The 20,347-nt window shown below is 30.3% G+C and overlaps 1 protein-coding gene across 6 annotated transcripts in view; it reads left to right on the top strand.

Moving 5' to 3' along the window:
* The window catches only part of LOC128159600 (uncharacterized), a 46,442-nt gene that overhangs the window by 1,063 nt on the left and 25,032 nt on the right, over positions 1-20,347 (top strand). For 3 of the 6 annotated variants that reach the window (XM_052822737.1, XM_052822736.1, XM_052822741.1), the window contains 24 exons: positions 2,259-2,505; positions 2,740-2,890; positions 3,553-3,918; positions 4,010-4,279; positions 5,249-5,511; positions 5,808-5,973; positions 6,068-6,403; positions 6,573-6,839; positions 7,340-7,442; positions 7,802-8,046; positions 9,934-10,185; positions 10,295-10,450; positions 10,715-10,929; positions 11,242-11,385; positions 12,019-12,087; positions 13,154-13,985; positions 14,090-14,403; positions 15,767-16,230; positions 16,845-17,085; positions 17,897-18,066; positions 18,259-18,463; positions 18,736-18,832; positions 18,931-19,131; positions 19,305-19,476. In XM_052822737.1, coding sequence (XP_052678697.1) covers positions 2,260-2,505; positions 2,740-2,890; positions 3,553-3,918; positions 4,010-4,279; positions 5,249-5,511; positions 5,808-5,973; positions 6,068-6,403; positions 6,573-6,839; positions 7,340-7,442; positions 7,802-8,046; positions 9,934-10,185; positions 10,295-10,450; positions 10,715-10,929; positions 11,242-11,385; positions 12,019-12,087; positions 13,154-13,985; positions 14,090-14,403; positions 15,767-16,230; positions 16,845-17,085; positions 17,897-18,066; positions 18,259-18,463; positions 18,736-18,832; positions 18,931-19,131; positions 19,305-19,476 — 5,945 coding nt within the window. In that variant the 5' untranslated portion in view covers position 2,259. The remainder of the gene's footprint in view (positions 1-2,258; positions 2,506-2,739; positions 2,891-3,552; positions 3,919-4,009; positions 4,280-5,248; positions 5,512-5,807; positions 5,974-6,067; positions 6,404-6,572; positions 6,840-7,339; positions 7,443-7,801; positions 8,047-9,933; positions 10,186-10,294; positions 10,451-10,714; positions 10,930-11,241; positions 11,386-12,018; positions 12,088-13,153; positions 13,986-14,089; positions 14,404-15,766; positions 16,231-16,844; positions 17,086-17,896; positions 18,067-18,258; positions 18,464-18,735; positions 18,833-18,930; positions 19,132-19,304; positions 19,477-20,347) is intronic. The other 3 variants (XM_052822738.1, XM_052822739.1, XM_052822740.1) reach the window with 3 other exon arrangements.

Here is a 20,347-nt window from a genome sequence, read left to right on the forward strand (position 1 = left end):
TTTTCTCTTCTTGTATTGTTTTTGTTTTTTGTTTCTTTTTTATTGGGGGGGGGGGAGGGGGGGTACATGTACATTTGGAAATAATTTGGTATTTAAAGAAGTCCTCTTTTATCGTTTTGATATCTCTAACTCAATATGTTTAAGTTAATTGCAATTTAAAGATATCGAGAAAAAAACCTCATTTATGCCCCCCCCCCCCCCCCCAAACAAAAAAACAAAAACAAAAAAAGTTATATGATAAAAAAATCATTTAAGTGCAATCATGTGCCATACCTCATAGGTACAAAAACTGACATTCCTTTTTCTTGACATTTTTAGGGTATGATTTTTCTACATATTTTATTGATAAACTTTTAAAAATATATTTTACACAACATTGAAAACGAAGACAGTTGAAACAGTGAACAATTCTAAATGGCAGGAACTTGAATTTATTACTTTTTTATCTATAATATATTTATGGATAACTGATAGGGTGATGCTCCGTTTGACATGTACTTGTTGACACATTAACACAACACATTTTTCAGGAATTAGAATGGTTATTTATTGAGGAAATAAATGACAAAGAATATTTAAAACAAAGGAATGTAACCAACTAACAATGCTACACTCCTAAAACAAAATACATATATGCACAATACATACACAAACAGAAATGAAGTTATAAGAAAAACTACCTCATCAAGCAAAAAACATGTATATACAATAGTACTGTTTAGAACCTAAACAGTCCAAAGGTTAAAATAACAGTACCATAATTAATACCAGAATCAAGTCAAAAAGTACCTGATGAAAAAGATATTCTGATTCCAAAATTATTTTTAGGTCAATGAAAAGTTATTGGGATGCATGTAGGTGTACCTTTTCCCAAGATTTGTTCAAATTGGATACCATCTAGTTTTATGGATCTGAAGCAAAACAAGTTGAATTAAACAATATATAAAAAACAATATCGAAAAATAATGAAAGAAAATATATTCGATTTAAAGAGGTTCGATCCACTGATTTTGGGTAGCCATTTTGTGTCACCTCTAGTCTGGAAATTCTGTGTCAAATATGAATTCTACTTGTAAATTCCTTTTTTACAATGCCAAATAAACTATATTGAATAAAATAGTGAAGGAAAAATTCCCTATTTAGAGAGTGTAGTAAGGGACTATATTTTGTGGCGGAAGGTTTTTAAGAAGAAAATGCATATTTTTCATTACTCAGTTGTTTTAGAGTACCGTCATTTTGGCTTTCTTAATTTCTGTGCAGACCAAATTTTCAGATAGTTTATGCATTGGGATATCTTCGTGTTGTATCAAAAAACATATTTCAACAATATTTCAATATGTATATCGACATGTATTGGCATGAATAAGTGATATTTCATAAAAGTAAAGAAAAAATCCACTCCAATTTTCCCTTAAAATTAGCTTATTTCATGCCATATCTCAAAATTTACATTATAGACCCATACTTTTGGTTTTATTTTCTGAATATTTAAGTTTTTTTGACAAGTCTGTCAGAATTTGAGAAAAAGTTTGAGACTTTTTAATTATTTAATTGCATGGTGAATAATTTATGAAGAAAAATAGTATTTTTTCAGTGCAAAAAGGTCAAAATATCCATAAGGTGAAGTAAATGCAAACTTTTTCATTATGATAATTTTAATTTTATTAATTCTAAATAATGTAAATTTGTATTTGATACCATGGATCATTTCAATAAAAAGTTATAGGGGGAAAAGCAATTTATGTGCAATTTGCACTTTCAGTGCAGAAAGGTCATATTAGGTCATATTACAACGTAGCACCGAAAGGAGCATATAGACCCCAACATTTTGTTTTGAATTTTGGTTTAGATATATGTGTAGATGTTAAAAAATTACTTTAGAAAAAAACTTAGAGACTTTTGATCGCAGGATCAAACGTCCTTAAGTTCTTATTTATGATAAAAGAGTTTACCATAAGCTGGTTGTTGCACATTATTAATTGATATAGCATTAAGACTTGTTTTATATCTGTTTATGTCAAAGTTATATTTTGTGTGTTAAGAGTTTTCCTTTTTTATTTACGACAATCATCTACAACATGTTTTATTAAGTCAACTGGTGGACAAAAATAGGCTTCTTTACGTCATAAACGTTTTAGCAGAAAGTAGCACATTTAAATATGATACCGCTTTTATATAAACAATGCTCTTCATAACGTTACTCTTAAAAAACAAATACTTTGTTTTTAATTAATCATTATGCCGTTGATTTGATCTAGCATGGATGAAACAACTAGACTTAAGGAAATAGAAGAGAGAGCAGCGATTGCTCTCTATGCAAATGATGCCCAGAATGCTTGGGAGTTGTATTCGGAAGCTGCGTCGATATGTTTGAAAAATGACCTTGAAGAAGATTATAAAAGGGTTTTATCTTGTAAATCAATGATGGCAACCATGCTGCAAAGGAACGAAGAAGCTTTGCTAGATTCCATATCATATTTCATGTTAGACCAGCGCACTGAGCAGGTATGGGCGGTTTTATAATTAAAAAAAAACACCGTATAATTTTGTTTATAATAATGAAATGTACTTACGATACACCCGTATTGCTTGGATCGGGTAGTATATCTGCAACAAACATTCTACAATGATCCACTTTCTAGATTTGTGTCATTTCTAAAGTTTAACATTAGAAATGTGCTATTGAATTACATATGTCAATTATACAGGATGCACTAGCTAGTTACGTGTCTTTTCCAGGGTTATTGGCTTGCTGCTATGTCGCATATAAAACATGGGAAGAAGAATTTAGCGTTGGGCTATTTCCTGAAAGGGTTCAAAATAGCACTGGAACCAAGCCTTTTCTTGGTGGAAATTGTTCGTTGTTTAGTCACACTTAGGTCAACAAAAGGTATACATTTGTTATTGCGATGAGAAAATTTCAAGAGTATAAGCTCCAATTTTTTCTATGTTTGCTGGTTAATTTGACAATGACCAAAGATGACGACATGCATAAAACTACTCTTTCTAACATTCTTTATTATAATTTTGCATTTCAGTTGTAGTGTTAAGTTATCTTAACAAAACGAATCTCAAGTTTGCTTTAAAATGTTATCCTTTTCAAAGAACTTTTGAAAGCTTTACACATAATATAATTAAAACAATAAATTTTAAAATAAAACATTCAACAAGTCTAATATTTTTACGCTTTATTTAAATCATATGCTTTATTTTATTGGTTAAAAAGACAATAATATTTCGCTTATCAGAAATTGAAAAGTGACAAATTCGATCAAATTGTAGCATACTATAATTAAAGTCTATAAAAACGTTCATAGAATAAGGAATATTAATGCACACGAAATCGCGATCAAAACAAAAACGTGCTTGTATAACCTTTACAGCATTGATTTAAATTTCATGTTCAATGTTATTTCAAAATTCTATTTAAAACTAAACACAAATGTTTGATATCAATGTTGCAAATGTATATTTCTATGCATATAGAACGAATTTTTCCTCTTGCATAATATTTTTCTAAGATCATAAATAAATATTTATCTTATCTTTTAGAAAAAGAGGAATTCACTCATCTCTTCGGACAACATCGAGACCTAAATGTCAATGAAATCACAACTGACACGCTGAAACGTACTCTACAGAAACTTAACGAAACAGAATCTTGGAAGTGTCTTTGTTTATTAGTAATAGGAAAGCACCCTGGACCTAAAACTGATTTTGATAAGTTAGCATGCCAATGTCCTGCTTCTCACATTTTCGTTGGGAAAATGCTGAACAAATTGTCGAGAAAAAATAAGCAGAAATTCGGTTTTCAGCTCGCCATAGCTTTTCTTAACAACGGAGCGTCCGTAAAAGAAATAGAAAACGTTTACGAAACACCTGCCGTGCATGTTGGCTTACGAATGTTTTTAGAAACAGGTAGGTGGAAACTTTATGCTCAATTTTTAAAAAAAAAACATGTTATACAAGAAGTCGTCTATACTTGGGGTCTACTTTTTATGTGTTTCAGAAAAAGACATTTTACTTTTGTGGCTCTTCAAAAATTTTCTTTCTGAGCAATCAATGAAAGACAGAAGAGATGTCAACGGTAATACAGCTGTTCATTCTCTGGTTAAGTCTACAGTTGAAGATATAAAGCTCAAGCAACGTGTTCTAAAATGTCTGCTGGAATACGGTTGTTCTCCTGGTCTTTGTGATATGGATGGGAAACTACCAAAAGATTGCATCACTGCAGATGATCCTTGTTTTCAAATTCTAGAGTCAACAGCATCTCATATTGGTAACTAAAATAACATCATGTATTTTGGCGGGGTCGGGAGCATAATTATTCATGTAGTTAATTACATGTGATTGATAACATTTGTGATTTTTTATACCCCCTCTCCTTAAAAAAGGGGTATACTGTTTTACTTTTGTGTGTCTGTCCGTCTGCTTGTCCGTCTGTTTGTCTGTCCGTAACGAAACTCTCTGTTGCATTGTTATCAGACGTCAACATCCTGTTAAATGAGACTTTGTATATCTTAAGCCTTAATTTTCAATCAAATTTTCTTTAACGATTTCTTTGCAGCTATTTATCGCAGGTTGCTTGAAATTTTAAAACACTCTTTGCTTAGACATGCCATATATTGGGATTTGTTATTACACCAATTAAACGTCAGCTTCCTGTTAAATATCGAATATGTTTGTTTTTTTGCCAAAAATTTTAACAACGGAAATTTTTTTCTCAGCAACTATTTATAGCAGGTGCTTGAAATTTTAAAACACTCTTTGTTTAGGCATGTCATATGGTGGGATCAGTTTTGTATCAATCGAATGTCAACTTCTTGTTGAATGGCGAATTTGTTTGTTGTTAGCCTATATTTTACAAATTTTCGTTTTTTGTCTTCGCCACTATAAATTGCTGACACACTCTTTGTTAAGCCATGGCATAATGTGGAATATATTTATGTACCAATCAGAAGTCAACTCCCTATTAAATGACGACTTTGCTTATTTTGTATATTCACATAAGAACGGGGGAATTACTGGTAAGCATTGGCTCACGGATGTGTCGTTTTTCTTTTGAACATTCTGTCAAATATTGCTTCATTGGTAATATACAGAATTATAACAATGTAAACCAAAAATTTAGAATTCAACAAAAATTTTGTAAATTAGAGTAAATAAATAGTACTAGTGTGAGATAACATAGATGTAGAATTTATATTTATTCCTTGTTTATACTTACAAAGTACAATTTTTTTTATAGATCAAACGAGTCTCAACAATATAATAGATGATTGGACAAATGCAGAAATCATTCAACATGCAAACAAATTGTTTGACCAAAGTAGATTTAATGATGCATTGGAGTCATATATTAAGGCCAGGGAGATGCTAACTTCCGAAGAAAATGATGTTGAAATCCAATGCAATATTATAGAATGCTACCTCAATATGAAGGATTATAAACGGGCACTTGAGTTATGTTTGTCAGTAAACGAATCTTCATGTGGACCAGGAATAGAAAAGGTATTTGCATTATAACACTTGTCATGGTCTTTATATTAGTTCTCAATAAGTTGTGTAAGTTGTTTTTTTCTTCAAATTATGATATATTTTCATTCTGTACTCTAAAAGCTTGCAAAAATAATCGTGAGAAGATTTTTGACCTCTGCTATTGTCTGACGTATGACTGCCTTTAATTTAAAAATTCTTGCAGTGAATTACAAATGCCAAAAGTTCGGTAAACGTAGCAAAGTAACATCATATTGTCATCAGAAACTATTCAACAAACAAATGTACTATAAATAAGCGGTCTATTTTAGGTAAATGTTTTACGTGGATATGCGTTGAAAGGACTAAAGAACTGGCCAGAAGCATTCTACGCTTTTCTTAATGTGGCAATTAAGTTTCAGGACAAAGGAATCTTTGAAAAGGACATCGTTGTAAATATTGCTGACACATACATTGAGTATTCAACCTTTGACGATGGTACGATTTTATCAAAAATGAAACACTAAAGCGGAATCGTATTTTTCATAGTCCCCGGATTTCTTGTAATAAAAAATGATAATATTTTTTTCAGAACTTGACACAGTACAAGTTGAAAGACTTTGTGATAGAATGAAATGCTATATTGTTTGGGAACTTGTTAAACGAGCTTACTGGAATGTTGCTCATCGGTTTTTCAAACAAACTGCTGGTACCGGGAGTAATTCACGGGAATGCGCAGTTATGATTATAAGTGATTTAAAACCAATCTGCACTTTTGCTGTTCTTTCGGAGCATCGATGGCTTTCATGTTTTATCACATGTCTTATCAAGAATGGCATGCTCGAATTCCGAAATATCAAATACAAAGCGCAAAGGAGGAAATCCTACAAGGGCTTACATGCTTGTGTAATGATATCATCTGTAACAGGTACGTCTTAATTTGTCGTATATATTAAAAAAGAGGAAGATGTTAAAGATAAGATTTGAATAATGAATACTTTCATTTAATAAAATGTTTTGATACATTAAAAAGTGAAGATTTAAGAGCTTTGAAATATCGTTAAATTACAAGTGAATTTAAACACTTTGTTGTTTAGGAGATACAAGTCTTGTTGATTTGGTATCAAAACAAGCTAAAGAGTGCTTCCAGCATAATGAACAAGACTCGGAGGGAAACACGGCACTTCATCTGGCAGTATTTGTATATCGGGATTTGTCTGAACATGCAATCGCACAGACCGTTGTAGAATGTCTGTTAATGAATGGAATTAATCCTTTGCTGAAAAATCATGAAAGTAACACAGCGAGAAATTGCATCGCCGAAACAAACAAAGAATTATCAAAGATTCTTTTGAAATATGAAAGTATGATTATTTCATTTAGATTTCTGAAGATTGTGTTTTAAATATCAAAATGTTTCAATCATATAATAGGTTCACATGAATTTTGTTAGTGTAGAAAATGCTTAAAGGTAAAATTATAATTATCTTTTATGAAATAAAGATATTTATAATGATTAAATTAAAAGACAAAAACAAAATAAACAGTAAAATATTTGCATTAAGTACATGCCGATAATGTTGAATATCTTTAAATCTTTTACAAAAGTTTATGCTTTTTAAAGTCATTATGTGGAGGTATTTTCTACAGAACAAGGTTAATCGTGTAATTTATTTTCAAAATCTTATTTTCAAATACCTAGTATGTTAAAGTGTTAACTAATATTTTAAACTGTCATTGAGATAACACTTTGTCAAATGATAGTTTTAAATGAAGTTTAACTTAATAGTTGGTGTTAAAAGGTTTTTGTTTTCAAAATTATTAATCGAGATATGAATAAGGAAGTTGCTTTTTATTTGAACAGCGAGGTTAATTAAACAAATATCAAAAGAAGAGGAAATGAATGAGCGAAAAAGGAAATTTGAGATATGGAAATTACATGAGGAAAACCCCCAGAAAATAGACAAGTAAGTTTTTACTTTTCTGAATGTAGATCAGAATCACGGTTTTTCAATTCATTTTTTAAGGAGGCTGGGGGGTCAAATTATAATGTAACATAGAACCATCAGATTTATTTGAAAATTTTATATGCGATTTCTGAAGTTATCAACTACTATTTGATAAAGAAAAATTTCATATATTTTAATATAAAATTTCATCACTTCCCATTATCTTTATATGGAGCTCTTCTTTTAAAGGAGATCAATATTGTCAAAAATGGCAGCCACCCCCAGCCCCCTTAATATGATAAACAGCTTATGTCAAAATTATACTCATATGCATTTTATTTGATTTTTTTATTTGTTTTTTTTTCATTTTTATGTAGCTTCAAAACATATGTCTTTGTTAAAGTCGACGAAACACCTTCTGAAAAAGTAAATTCAATTTATAAATGTGACTGCAAATTCACATTACAAAAAATAAAGGAAAGCGGCAACATTTCTGAAGAACAAAAAATCGGTCATCTGATAGAAGTGATCAGAAAAGATCACAGATTGAGTACACATCATAAAGTACAACATGAATGTGTGTCGCTGATAGCCAATGCTGTATCCAAGGAGGACGCACCAGGTATTTTCAGATGATCAAATCATATCTTCTAAAACCGTAAAAACATTAGAGGTCTTTCCACTTAAATAGTTTTTATCTTTACTTCAAGATACCGATTTCGATTTATCAAATAGCTTTCTAGATTCCTAGATAGGGTATACAATTTAGACTGTCAGGTATCACAATTAGATCTTCATTCAGGTCATTTGATAACTCAGGTATGACATCAATAAAAAGAGCTATATTTAGTCATCATTTCCACTTTTTAAAAAACTTTTTGGGAGTTGATTTTAATCAACTCACCTATGCTCTTACTCGGGCTAAGCGAAAGTGAAACAGTGTTTGGACCTAAGCACAAATCAATACCGCTGACAACACTTAGTTCTTGAAAATAATCGATAAATTCAATGCTATGTATTCTGAAGCATTGTTTTTCAGGAAAACTTATTTAATAATACCATGAAAATAATAAGATTTTAAATTGTACAAACAGTTAAGAGATTTTTAAAAGTCGTATGTATTCCTACGCTAGAGTTCAATGTAGTCTCGTTCAACCAGACGCTTGTTTGTCTCCGTTAATATCCGACGAAACAGAGTCTGTCTTGTTTGTCGGAGATAAACGGAGACAGCCACGCGTTTGGTTGAACAAGACAAGATTTTAATCTTGCCTGGATCCATTCAATTTCTCAGAAATATTTCAATTACTGATACTAATTGCAATGCAAAATCACATATCCTTGATTTTGAATATATGATAATCGATAAAATCAACTCCCGTCAGTACTTCAGTACTTTGATTACCTTATCTTATCAAACATTGTTGCTTAGGTTTGAGCTACTTAAACAGTAAAAGCTCAATAAAACTATTATACTACTGATGTATGTTGTAGAATTGAAGAAAACCACAAAGCCATCAATGATTATCATATTTTTTCCAGAAAAAACTACTTTTTAATTTCAAGCTTATTCAAGAATGTAAAATAACACTTAACACTTAAGTAACCACATGACCTTGATGTAAAAACTGACTGACTCAAGTGTACACCGAACTGATTATTCCAGCAAACTATTGAAAACTCAATCAGTAATCTGTAATTCGCTGTGAAGCATTTCTATTATAATGGAATTTATGAAATATTTCCCCTGTATTACCTTTATATTTGAACTTGCCATTTGACCTTTCTGTCATTTTGATCGGCAAATGTACATGCATACGCCTCTATACTAAATTGTATAAAGTAGTTACGGCGAATAGTAAAATCTAATGTTTTAGGTAAATTTAGATATTTCAAGGGCAATAACTGAAAGAAGGGGGGTTTGATCTCTTTGGTACGATATACTGAAAAATTCCTCAAAGTGTACTTAAAACATTGGTAAAACTTCAAAGTCTCTATTTTTGATGGTTTTAGAACGAAAGCGATAACACGTATTCATATAATAGGGGCAATATCTTAGTGACTATTTTAAAATAGGAGCTAAAGAGCTATGTTATGTAATCTCTAATGATGCCCTACTACCAAAAAAAATGAAAAAATTCTCTACCATCCTAATCAAACGAGATATAAAAACTCATTTGACTTTTATAGCATTCTGTTATGCCATTGTAGATGCTCCCATTACAGGTGGCCCTAAGTCTCTATGATAGATATTAAAACATTGGAAGTGATTTAATCGAAATTTGAATCCTTTCAGAGGCAATAATTGAAATTAGAATGTTACCTGATATTCTTTCGGCATGAATAAATTGGTCATTACTATTTTCTTTAACAAGTATTTAGTTTTTAGAAAACAATGTTGTTTTATGTACTAAGCATGTTGAAAGAGAATATGTGTAGTTTTTTTTTTTATACAGAATCAATTTTGAGTTTCACTTATATTTCTATAAATTTATTTTCATTATTTTTAAAGAAATCATGAAGACAATGCTGGAGATAAGTGAACCAGTTTACGAAGCATATCTACACGAATTATGTCACTTAAAAAGGTGGGAGGAATTGCATAAAATTCTCAAGTCCTATCGAGGTAAATTATCCAACAGTTCGTTGCAAATGCTGGCCAGAAGTTGTTCAATTTACACTCTAATAGAAGCAGTTGATAAAGAAGAAACAATTGCTGAATTGCTAGAAATTTTTTTGGAAGGAAAAAACATAATTATTAAAGGTTTGTATCGTAATATAAAACGCTAAAAAACAACCCCGCACATGGGACCTTTCTATAAAAGACAATTAAAAAAATAAGAAATATATATCTATATCTTTTTTTTATGCAGACGATGGTATACTAGTGAACGACTTGTTGAAGCGCAAGATGTTCAGGGTACTTAGAGTGTTATTTCATCATGATGTCGACCCGACACTATTACGTATTTATCCTGGTGACACAGCAATTCATGCTGCAGTTTGTATTGGTTTCCAGTTCGAACATGGTGAGTTATTTCTATTTCCTTTTAAAACATTTGAAACACAGCTTTATTTGCTCTCTGCATTTTTCACTATTTCTTATTTACACAATATGCTACGATATTTGAAGCCGTGATTTTTTTAATAATGATATCCTTACAAAAATGATAATAAACACTAAATTCTTCAAGTGATGGGTTTCCAATTAATTAATCTTTAAATATTAACAGTCATAACGTGCCCTATTTGATTATTTAGTTTACTTTTTATATCAACACATTTTATTGCAGAAAATTTTGCCATTTTCGGAGACTTCGTTGAAATGTACAACAGGGACAAAATGAATTACAAATGTTTAAACCCTTGTCAACTTGATGATAATGGCGACAGTCTTGTTGATATGATCTCAAATGAACCAGAAACACCTCGAAAACGAAAATTAATGGAAACATTAAAGGATTTACGTGTACCAGAGAAAAGTAACGTTACAAATGATGAAAATACGGTAAAGCTTATCTATGAAGATACATCAAATAAGCTTTTTGATCACTCTTTGCTCGCTGTCTCTGTTTCTTAGTGTTTATTTCCTTGTATTTCCCGTCCGTTTGTCAAGAATTATTTTCTTTTAGTCAGGCTAATTCAAAAAATAACTTTAGAAAAACCATTCTAAGAAATAAAAGATCGAAGATAAAACCCTATTATATTAAGAAAAAAGCAAAATGTTGTATTAAATTTAAATTATTAAGCTAATTAATTTGGATCAAAGTTTTTCATAGTTGCTCAGCTAAGCAATGCGCAAATGGTCTTCTGTTTTCAGACGTACGATTATCAAGACGAAAAGATGTCAATAAATGTGAAAATCGAGAGACTGGAACAGCACTTATTAGACGAGATCTCAAAATTATCACCTGGAATTTTTAACAAATCAGAACTACGCCCCATCGTCAAATTTTCTTCAGAGGTAAATCGCACATTCACTTTACGACACATTTTATTTTCCAAAATTTTGCTTAGTTTTTTACTTTTACTTTTCGACATTTTATAATACGAATAGATAATTCATAGTTTACTGTGTCTTTTTCACTGACGGAAAATATTACTTAGTTGTGAATACACTGTGACACATACGTCAGAACCGAGGAATCTGTTCTAAGTGACATATTTAAGATTTTATATCTTAATTAATCTTAATAACAGATCGTCCTATTCTCTATATCTGATACCAATAAAATATTAGTTTTACGGAAAAACTTCAATTAGTACCTTCAACATTTTCTTGGAAATATTTACGCTTTTCATAAAACTGCTTCGTGGTTTATATAACGTTTTTTTTCTATATTTCTATTATCCATACCGGTTTCTGTTTGCAATAACTGAAACAATTGAGAATCTGTTTATAAAGATTAAGATTTGAAATATTTTTTTTTCACTTTGATAAAGGTTCCCATTGAATATTATCATTACTATCCATTTCATTTTATTTTAAATTCAAAATCTCTCGTTCATAAAAATTCAAATACATACTTTAAAACAATTTGATGAAATATCTTAATCACTTTTAGCTTTTGTTAAAATATCTGAATGACTATTTCAGAAAACAAACCAACAAAACCAGAGTGAAATGGAATGCGAAAGAAATGAAACGGGGTCCAGTTTTGATGAGGTATTGGCTATTTACATTGTATTGATTCAATCTATACAGAATCGCTCTTAAACACACTTAACAAAAGTTGTACGTTTCTCAAACACTTTTTGCGTGGTATAATGTTTTTACAATAACAAAAAACGCTTTTCTTGCAGTGCGATGTTTTATTGGTGCAGAACGCATAATGTACGTGTTCCAATGGCATTTCTAAGGGGTTCTAGTAGAGAAGAGAGAATCATTCATGCGAATAATAAAGTTCTTTCTAACGGCACAAAACAGTTTCTTAGTTGGTTGTTGTCAGATTTCTCTGCGCTTTGGGCAAATGTAAACATTCTTAATTAATCAGATTGCAAAGAATTGTAAAAGCTTAGTATCTCGAATTGATATTGACATTATGAATAGTTTTGTTGACCATTCAAGACGTGATGAAGCATTGTAAACTTCAAAAAGTAGAAAATAAAAAATTGAAAATTTTCAGCTCAAATTGTGGCCATACCTCTGTTGGTTGATTATGCAAATTCAAAGTTTATTAACAGTGTCTTTCATATTATTTTTTACTTATATTTATATAGTTTTAACATCACAAGTGTGTAATACACATTAAAATAGAGATGAGGAAAGAAATATCAGATCCATAAGAAGCTCATAAATCTACATGTGTACATTTTCAATTCAGTTAAAGTCGACGCTTTCTTTGTGCGTTAAGATTTAAAGCGTTGAATAGACAAGTATAAAGTGCCTGGTTAAACGAGACTTGCCATATTAGCTCAACAGAAATGCATAGCCTCTTTGAAAAAATGACCAATTACTGATAACCAGTAATTAAGAAGTCTGATTTTTTTTATAAATGAGAAATAAATAAAGCTGCTACTTCTACTACTATCTATTGAGACATAAAAATAAATACTGTTTGATCTATGCTTTAAACTAAATTTCAACCGTCTTGTATTTTATTCTTATTATTTACGAGTATTTCATATCTGGAAATCGTTTCATTCAGATATTTGTTCTTCTTGTCAATACTTAAAAAACAAATATATGTAAATATAAAACCACTTTACTCAATATTTGTTTTTACATTAAGGTCGATTTGAAGAGTTTTGAATCTTTGCCTTGGGAAATTGAATGTACATCTGGATTTAAAAAGGCTATTAATAGCAGACATGTTCCTGTGCATACAAAGAAAAGGGCGTTTGAATGTATCAAGAAGCTAGCAGAAGGTTACAGAGAACCACACCTTTGCAAGGCTCTTCATCATAACGGAAACCAAGATATAAAGCTATTCGAAATCAAACTTGATAAAGCCGTACGAATAATCTGGGAAAATGCAATCAACTTTTCTCCACGATGTAATAATATGAGTGCCGTTACTGACATTGAATGTGATGTCATCTTCTCTGAAGTAATAAGGATATGGGATATTGTTTTAAATCATGACAGAATACATGCTTGCGTTGAAAACATTACAGAATCCTATAAACAATGCAACATTTTTCGTCTATCATATAGCCCTAAGGAAAATTACGGTATCAAAGGATCTACTGAATTGGAGTTGCCAAAACTTTTCACAAAACGCAACACAAACAAACTCGTTGAATTCAAAGAAACCGAACGGAACTTTTATATTTCAGTGAATCCTAATGTCACAAAGTTTTATGACGTATCACCAGATCTTGTTTCTCATGCATTGAAATATTTGAACAATGATGTAGATCTACCATTCAAGGTAACTGATCTTGAATACCTATTTATCAAAATGAAATTTGATGCGCCGATTCTCTTGCTTGGACGAAGTGGTACTGGAAAAACAACCTGCTGCATATACAAGCTGTGGGCAATATTTGAAGAATATTGGAGACATCAGGAGACAAAGTGTAGTTCTAATTCTAACTTGGCCGCTTCAAAGCATTCGGATGGTATGAACATATATCAATATCAATATTAAGACACTTCATATGCATTCATGATTTCTTTAAAAGTAAAATATCTTGTTCAAATATGATACCATTTTTTTTTTAAGGAAAGCGAATGGATGACTCAGAATATTCAGAGGAAAATCAATTACGACAAATTGATCCTGAAGAGGGATTGAGGCAATTATTTGTTACAAAAAATCCGATTCTTTGTTCAGAAGCTGAACGAAACTTTATTGAATTAAGGAAGTCAAGTTCAGTTGAAAAAAACTTTTCTCCATCAGAAATTAAAACATCTTATGAAACGCTGCAGGAGATCGGCGAAAAAGGGTATCCGTTATTTTTAACGTACAAACAGCTAATAGAACTATTGGATGTTTCTATTGGTCCACCTTTTTATCTGGCAAATGAAAACTTAGTCGTAAGTAGTATTTCTTATTGTCAATTTATAAAATAAACAAGATTATGATCAATATGAAAAAGTTAAATTTATTTGATTGGAACAAATTTTATAGTATTGATATATAACTGAGACAAGGGAGAAGTTCTGTTGCGAGAATCGTATCCTGCATTACCTTTCTAATGAAAATGATGACATCAGAGCAAAACTCTTTCCATTTTACATTTTACGGATACCAAACACAATTTTTTGATAAACGATTGTCAAAAAAAAAAAGATAAAAAAAAAAACCAAAAAAAAAAAAAACAAAAACAGTGTGTCATGCAGGAAGTTTGTTACGGGGACACTAAATGTGTAATATCCCTCTGGTATTAATTTAACCATATACATGTATTAAAAAAAATCGTATTTATTTTCATCAGTCAATACAAATTTATTTTCATCAGTCAATACAAAGAAATTCAAATTAGACATAGTAGTTAAAAAACCCCAAATTTTACCATAGCAGCATAAAATTAAGAATATCAAATGTATATGAAAATACTATATAGTTATATACAATGTTAATTTATGTTACAAAACATATGCTTTTTAGTTCAGAAAAGCACTTTGTTGTTTAGGTTTGTTACAAAATCTGCTTTAATTAGCAAACGTTATATTTCTTCATCATAAACTGTTAATGGTTTTACATTAAGGTTTTACATACAGTACATGATATATATATTTTCTAATTTTTGAGAAAAGGTTTTCTGTTAAAAATATGAAAGTAAATTGATCCTAAATGCTAAAAATGTAAACAAGAGCATTTTGTTATGACACATTAATGATTTTCAAGTAATTGGTATAATCTCAATAAAGGGTTATAGGTTATGTCATGAATTCCTTAATATAAGAAGTATTACTCCTTCTTTAATTGAGAACAAATTCATCGTTATGAATCTATTCACTGGGTTAATATTTTCATCAATAATAACAATGTACACGTGTCATTAAAAAACAACAACAAAATAATAATGAAAAAAGTATCATTACAAAACAAAATTTTTATCTGCTTTACAAACATTTGCATTCTAATTATGTTAACTATTGAATTTGAAGACTTGACTGTTTTAATGGTTAAGCATGAATATGCAAAAAAAAAGCAAAGCATGTTTTTCAAAGAAACAAAACAAAAATCGGTTGATTGAAAATATTAATACTTGAACTACTAGTCTTCAGTTCAAAAGAAACTTTGATAAGATAAAGCTTAATGAATAGATGAAGAATGACAAATACGTACGTCAGTCTCCTTATGTATTTGAAGGGACGTTTTGTACAGACATACAGTGAAATTTTGAAATTTTATATTTTTGTTCAATTTTTTATTTTTTCAAATTTTCTCCAGGATTGGTCCGATAAAAACAATACTGAAGATCTTGCCCAGTTTCACAACAATGATGACAACTTTTCTGATTTTTCATCTGAGGATGATGAGTTTCAATCAGAAGGACCTTCTGAGAAATTCAAATCAAGAAATAAACTGAAATTCAAAAAACATACACAGCGAAAGCTACTAACCTATGAGATCTTTGAAAGAGACATTTGGATGAAAATAAAAAAAAGCACAACATGTCATGCTTCACTTGTCTGGACAGAAGTAAGATCATTTATCAAGGGATCTTTTGCTGCCCTTAATTCTTCGAAAGGGCATTTGACTCTTGAGCAATACAAAGAGATCGGGAAAAAAGTGGCACCATTATTTCAAGATGATAGAGAACTCATCTACGAAATGTTTAAATCGTATGAACGTGTGAAGAAACACAGTCATTATATTGACGAAGGAGATGTGACATTTAATTTATTTCACAGGTATAATTAAAAAAACTATTACTTCTCTCTCTCTCTCTCTCTCTCTCTCTCTCTCTCTCTCTCTCTCTCTCTCTCTCTGTTTAAATACACAATTTTTTGCACCGTTTTTTACTTCAAAATGCACAGAGCATGCAATATCTTTTTTTATCATTTAAAAAGAAATTAACGTTCTCCAATCCTCAGCAATTCTCGATTACTCTAAATTATCCTGAATTTTTTTACCCGTACCATAAAACTGCCTTTTGTATAGACAAATCTATTTTAGCTTGAAATGTTAATACTAATCTAAGACATTCAATGAACTGCTAATAGCTCGTTATAGGTGAGAGGGTTCGACCCACTGTTGCACCGATACAATCTTTTTTTTTCTAATTTGATCTCAACTTGTGTGCATTATATTCATTATTGCCAAAATTGCAATAACTTCGTAAAATGCATAGATCAATCTCAAAATATGTCTTTTTATTTTATTTCATTTATAAAGTTTGTCGGGTAAATATTATTTACAAACATTACATAACATAAATTGACAGGACATGACATGGCAAAACTACCTTTATGCATTAGAGGTTCGTGATTAGATATATTCATATGATTTTCTGGGTTTTTTTTAGAATGAGAAATTTAAGAAAAGACGTATATTTTCACGAGGTATATGTAGATGAAACTCAGGATTTCACTAATGCAGAGCTTTGCATCCTAATGCAACTATGTTCAATACCCAATAGAATATTTCTTACCGGAGATACGGCCCAGTGTATCATGCAAGGAATCTCTTTTAGATTTAAAGACCTTCAAGCTCTTTTATTCAAAATCAAAGAGAATGGAAGAGACACGGTTAATGTTCCAGAAAAGGTAGTCGCATTTTGATTTTGACCAATTTTAAAAAAATACAATAACAAAAATTAGTTTTAACCTATATTGTTTTAAGCTTAAAGAAATTCATTAAAGTATGAACGATGTGCCAGATAATTATGCCAGTGCCAAGGGTACATTTTGCACCCGCTTAGGCTGAAGTCTTGTAAAAAAGAAATCAATCTAAATTATGAAATAGACCATTTTCTAAAGAGTTTATAACCCCTTTTGTTTATTGTGTATCTCACCTGACAGTTGAGTTTTTCATCTTTAAAAATTAAATCGTAGAAAAACACTTATTCTTATAGGAGAAATAGTTTTCCTACAGCAAATATAAAAAAAAACAAATAATAGAAAATTTAAAAAAATCCTTTAGGAGTTGTATTTCTTGTAGAGAAAGTATTTCCTATAAGAATTTGATTCAGTCAGGTAGTTTTTCCACCAGAAACTTAAGATTTCCTATCTGATATTAAAATCTTATGAGAATTTTTTTTCAAATTGTCGTTATAAATTTTTTCAGCAATGGTCTTTCATACGACATATTTTGATTTTCCGATATATGTTGCTTAGAGAATGAAAAATGCCACTTTGGGACTGGTATAATTATCCGGTGCAGTGTTGATGTCAAAGCCTTTGTGTTGCCCTTAATATTTATATTACGTGACTTAATTTAGATTAAAGGAAATTATTGTCAGTGTAACAAATTTAAGATAATACATATGAAAATACGTATGAATAAATACGAAGTGTTTTTTAAACAAAAATTGTTTGCAAATATATAAAAGCTTCATTGATTCAAACACTATTACAGTTGTATCATCTACCGCATAATTATCGGTCACATGCTGGTATTCTGAACTTGGCAACATCTGTTCTTGATATTCTGAAGTATTTTTTCCCGGATTCCTTCGATGACCTTGGTGATGACAAAGGAATGATGATAGGTCCAAAACCAGTCATTTTACGAACAAGTCGGAAAGAGTAAATAAATACCTATCACATAACATAACTATAATTTTTTTTTTTCATTTTCCAACTTTTTTGTATTTTTATTCAAAAAATGATATCATGACAACACCCATATAAAAGTCCTTTTTGTAAATGGAAAAATAGTGTTTTTTAATGCATCAAGAAAATATTTTTTTTTCTGTTTATTCATCTGCTCATTTGCAGAAATCTTCATTTATTATTGAGTGGAAACGAAAGAGAGACGTCGAAAATTGATCTTGGGGCCCATCAGGTTGTTCTAGTGACTAAAGATGAAACGAAAAAAACAGTAAAGTCGACATTCCAGAAATGCCTTGTTTTGACCATTGATTGTGCCAAGGGACTAGAGTTTGATGATGTTCTTCTTTTCAACTTTTTTAAAGATTCACATGTACGATAACATTTTAAATTTGTTTTTAAATACAACGTGGTGGTGCATACTGAAATTCAAAACTGATCATTTCGTACATCATTATTATTATATCTTTTTAGTATAATTTAGAAAAAAAAAACTCTTTTTTTTTACCAAAAAGTCTGTGTTAAGGTATATAGTTGGTTTTTCGAAATGATTTGAAATCCTGCAAGAGGATAATCAGAAAATCGAAATTTTGATGACGAAAGTGTGCCGTACTTGTTTTAATTTTTTAATCACTATGGTTGTAGGCAAATAAAGAGTGGAGAGTGGTGACATCTTTTTTAGAAATGTTGACCAAAGAACACGACCCGTATAAATCAAAAGACAAGAGAAGTTTTATTCATAGTACGTCATATAGCTATTTTTAATAAATATACCTGAAATTATGTTGCAAAACCCATATTTAATGCTTAATTGAACATACATATTTTTTATTATAACAGGTGACATATCAACAAATCTATACCCGAGACCTCTTGAATTTGACCCTAGAAAGCACAAAATATTAAACACTGAATTAAAACGCTTGTATACTGCTCTAACGAGAGCAAGAACAAACGTTTGGATTTTCGATGAAGATGAAGAATGTAGATTACCAATGTTTGATTATTTCATTAAGAGAAATCTTGTAGAAGTTAAAGACGGTAAATTGCAGTTTTTTCATAAAGACCTAATTTTTTAAAATGTAGAATGTTTGGGATTTGTTGCGTTTTACAGTGCTAGAACTTGATGTTTTAACAGTGGGTGATTTCAATTCGATTTGAAGAATTTTTGTTGTTTACATGTCTTAATATCTTTTTTACATTCTTATTTTAAGATGCATCTCTAATAAGATTTTCAAAACAATCGGAATGTAAAGACTGGTGTAAACAGGGTGAATTTTTTTTTCGGAAAAAACGATTTGATTTGGCGGCAGATTGCTTCAAAGAGGGATCTGATATATTTAAGGCCCGTTTAGCAGGAGCATATCACGAAAAACAATTAGCTAGGTAAAGTATAACTTACAACAACTAATGAAGAAAGAACTTTCTATATTGACATGAGAAGTAATGCATGATTTTATTTCTAATTAGATGTGCAAAAACCCCAACTACTCCTACTTTCTTATTAAGACAAATTCTTATGTAAAATAAGTATATGACTGTTTTTTGCACATGGTTGCCGTTCCTCTTCAAGAAATATGAATATTAACTCCACTATTTTATGACTGCGTTCATATCTTACTCAGATCTATTGCTGGCACGTGATAAAATATACATATCGACAAAACTATGTAATACAGTACAATGATGCACTATTCCACGTTAAAATAGAGCAAACAAATAAAAAAGTATGCAGAAGCACTTTATAAAAGAGGGCGACTTTAGTTTTCATTGCGCATGTTTTTGCCCATTTTTGTAAAATTCCTTTTATGAAATTATTTTGATAACATTAATTAAAATTGTACACAATTAACAAATTGCATATGAAAATATTATGATTTTTAAAGGAAATTTTTATATTGAAACGATTGTTCCGTTGTACGATAAGTGAGCGTTGTCATTGTGCTTTTATGAAGTTATGATAAAATGAAGCTTTTAGGAGTATGTTATGAGAAATAAAATAAAGAAAAAGTAAAACAAAATTAGGCTTTTGAAATTTAACATATAGAGTATTGATTTACTTGGGATTATTTTTTTCTTTTTTAAACGAATTAATATGCGTTCTACACTTTTGATACAGACAGCTCCACATATATACAATGTAGAACTATATTGAAAACTATCTTGAAGTTGAAGATGTTTGTCCATATGTTTAACTCGTGATTATTTCTTTAAATATTATATCAATATATGCTGAGGTTGAAAGCAACAGCTTTGC

This window comes from Crassostrea angulata, chromosome 8, assembly GCF_025612915.1.
Source record: "Crassostrea angulata isolate pt1a10 chromosome 8, ASM2561291v2, whole genome shotgun sequence".
Classification (NCBI taxonomy): domain Eukaryota; kingdom Metazoa; phylum Mollusca; class Bivalvia; order Ostreida; family Ostreidae; genus Magallana; species Magallana angulata.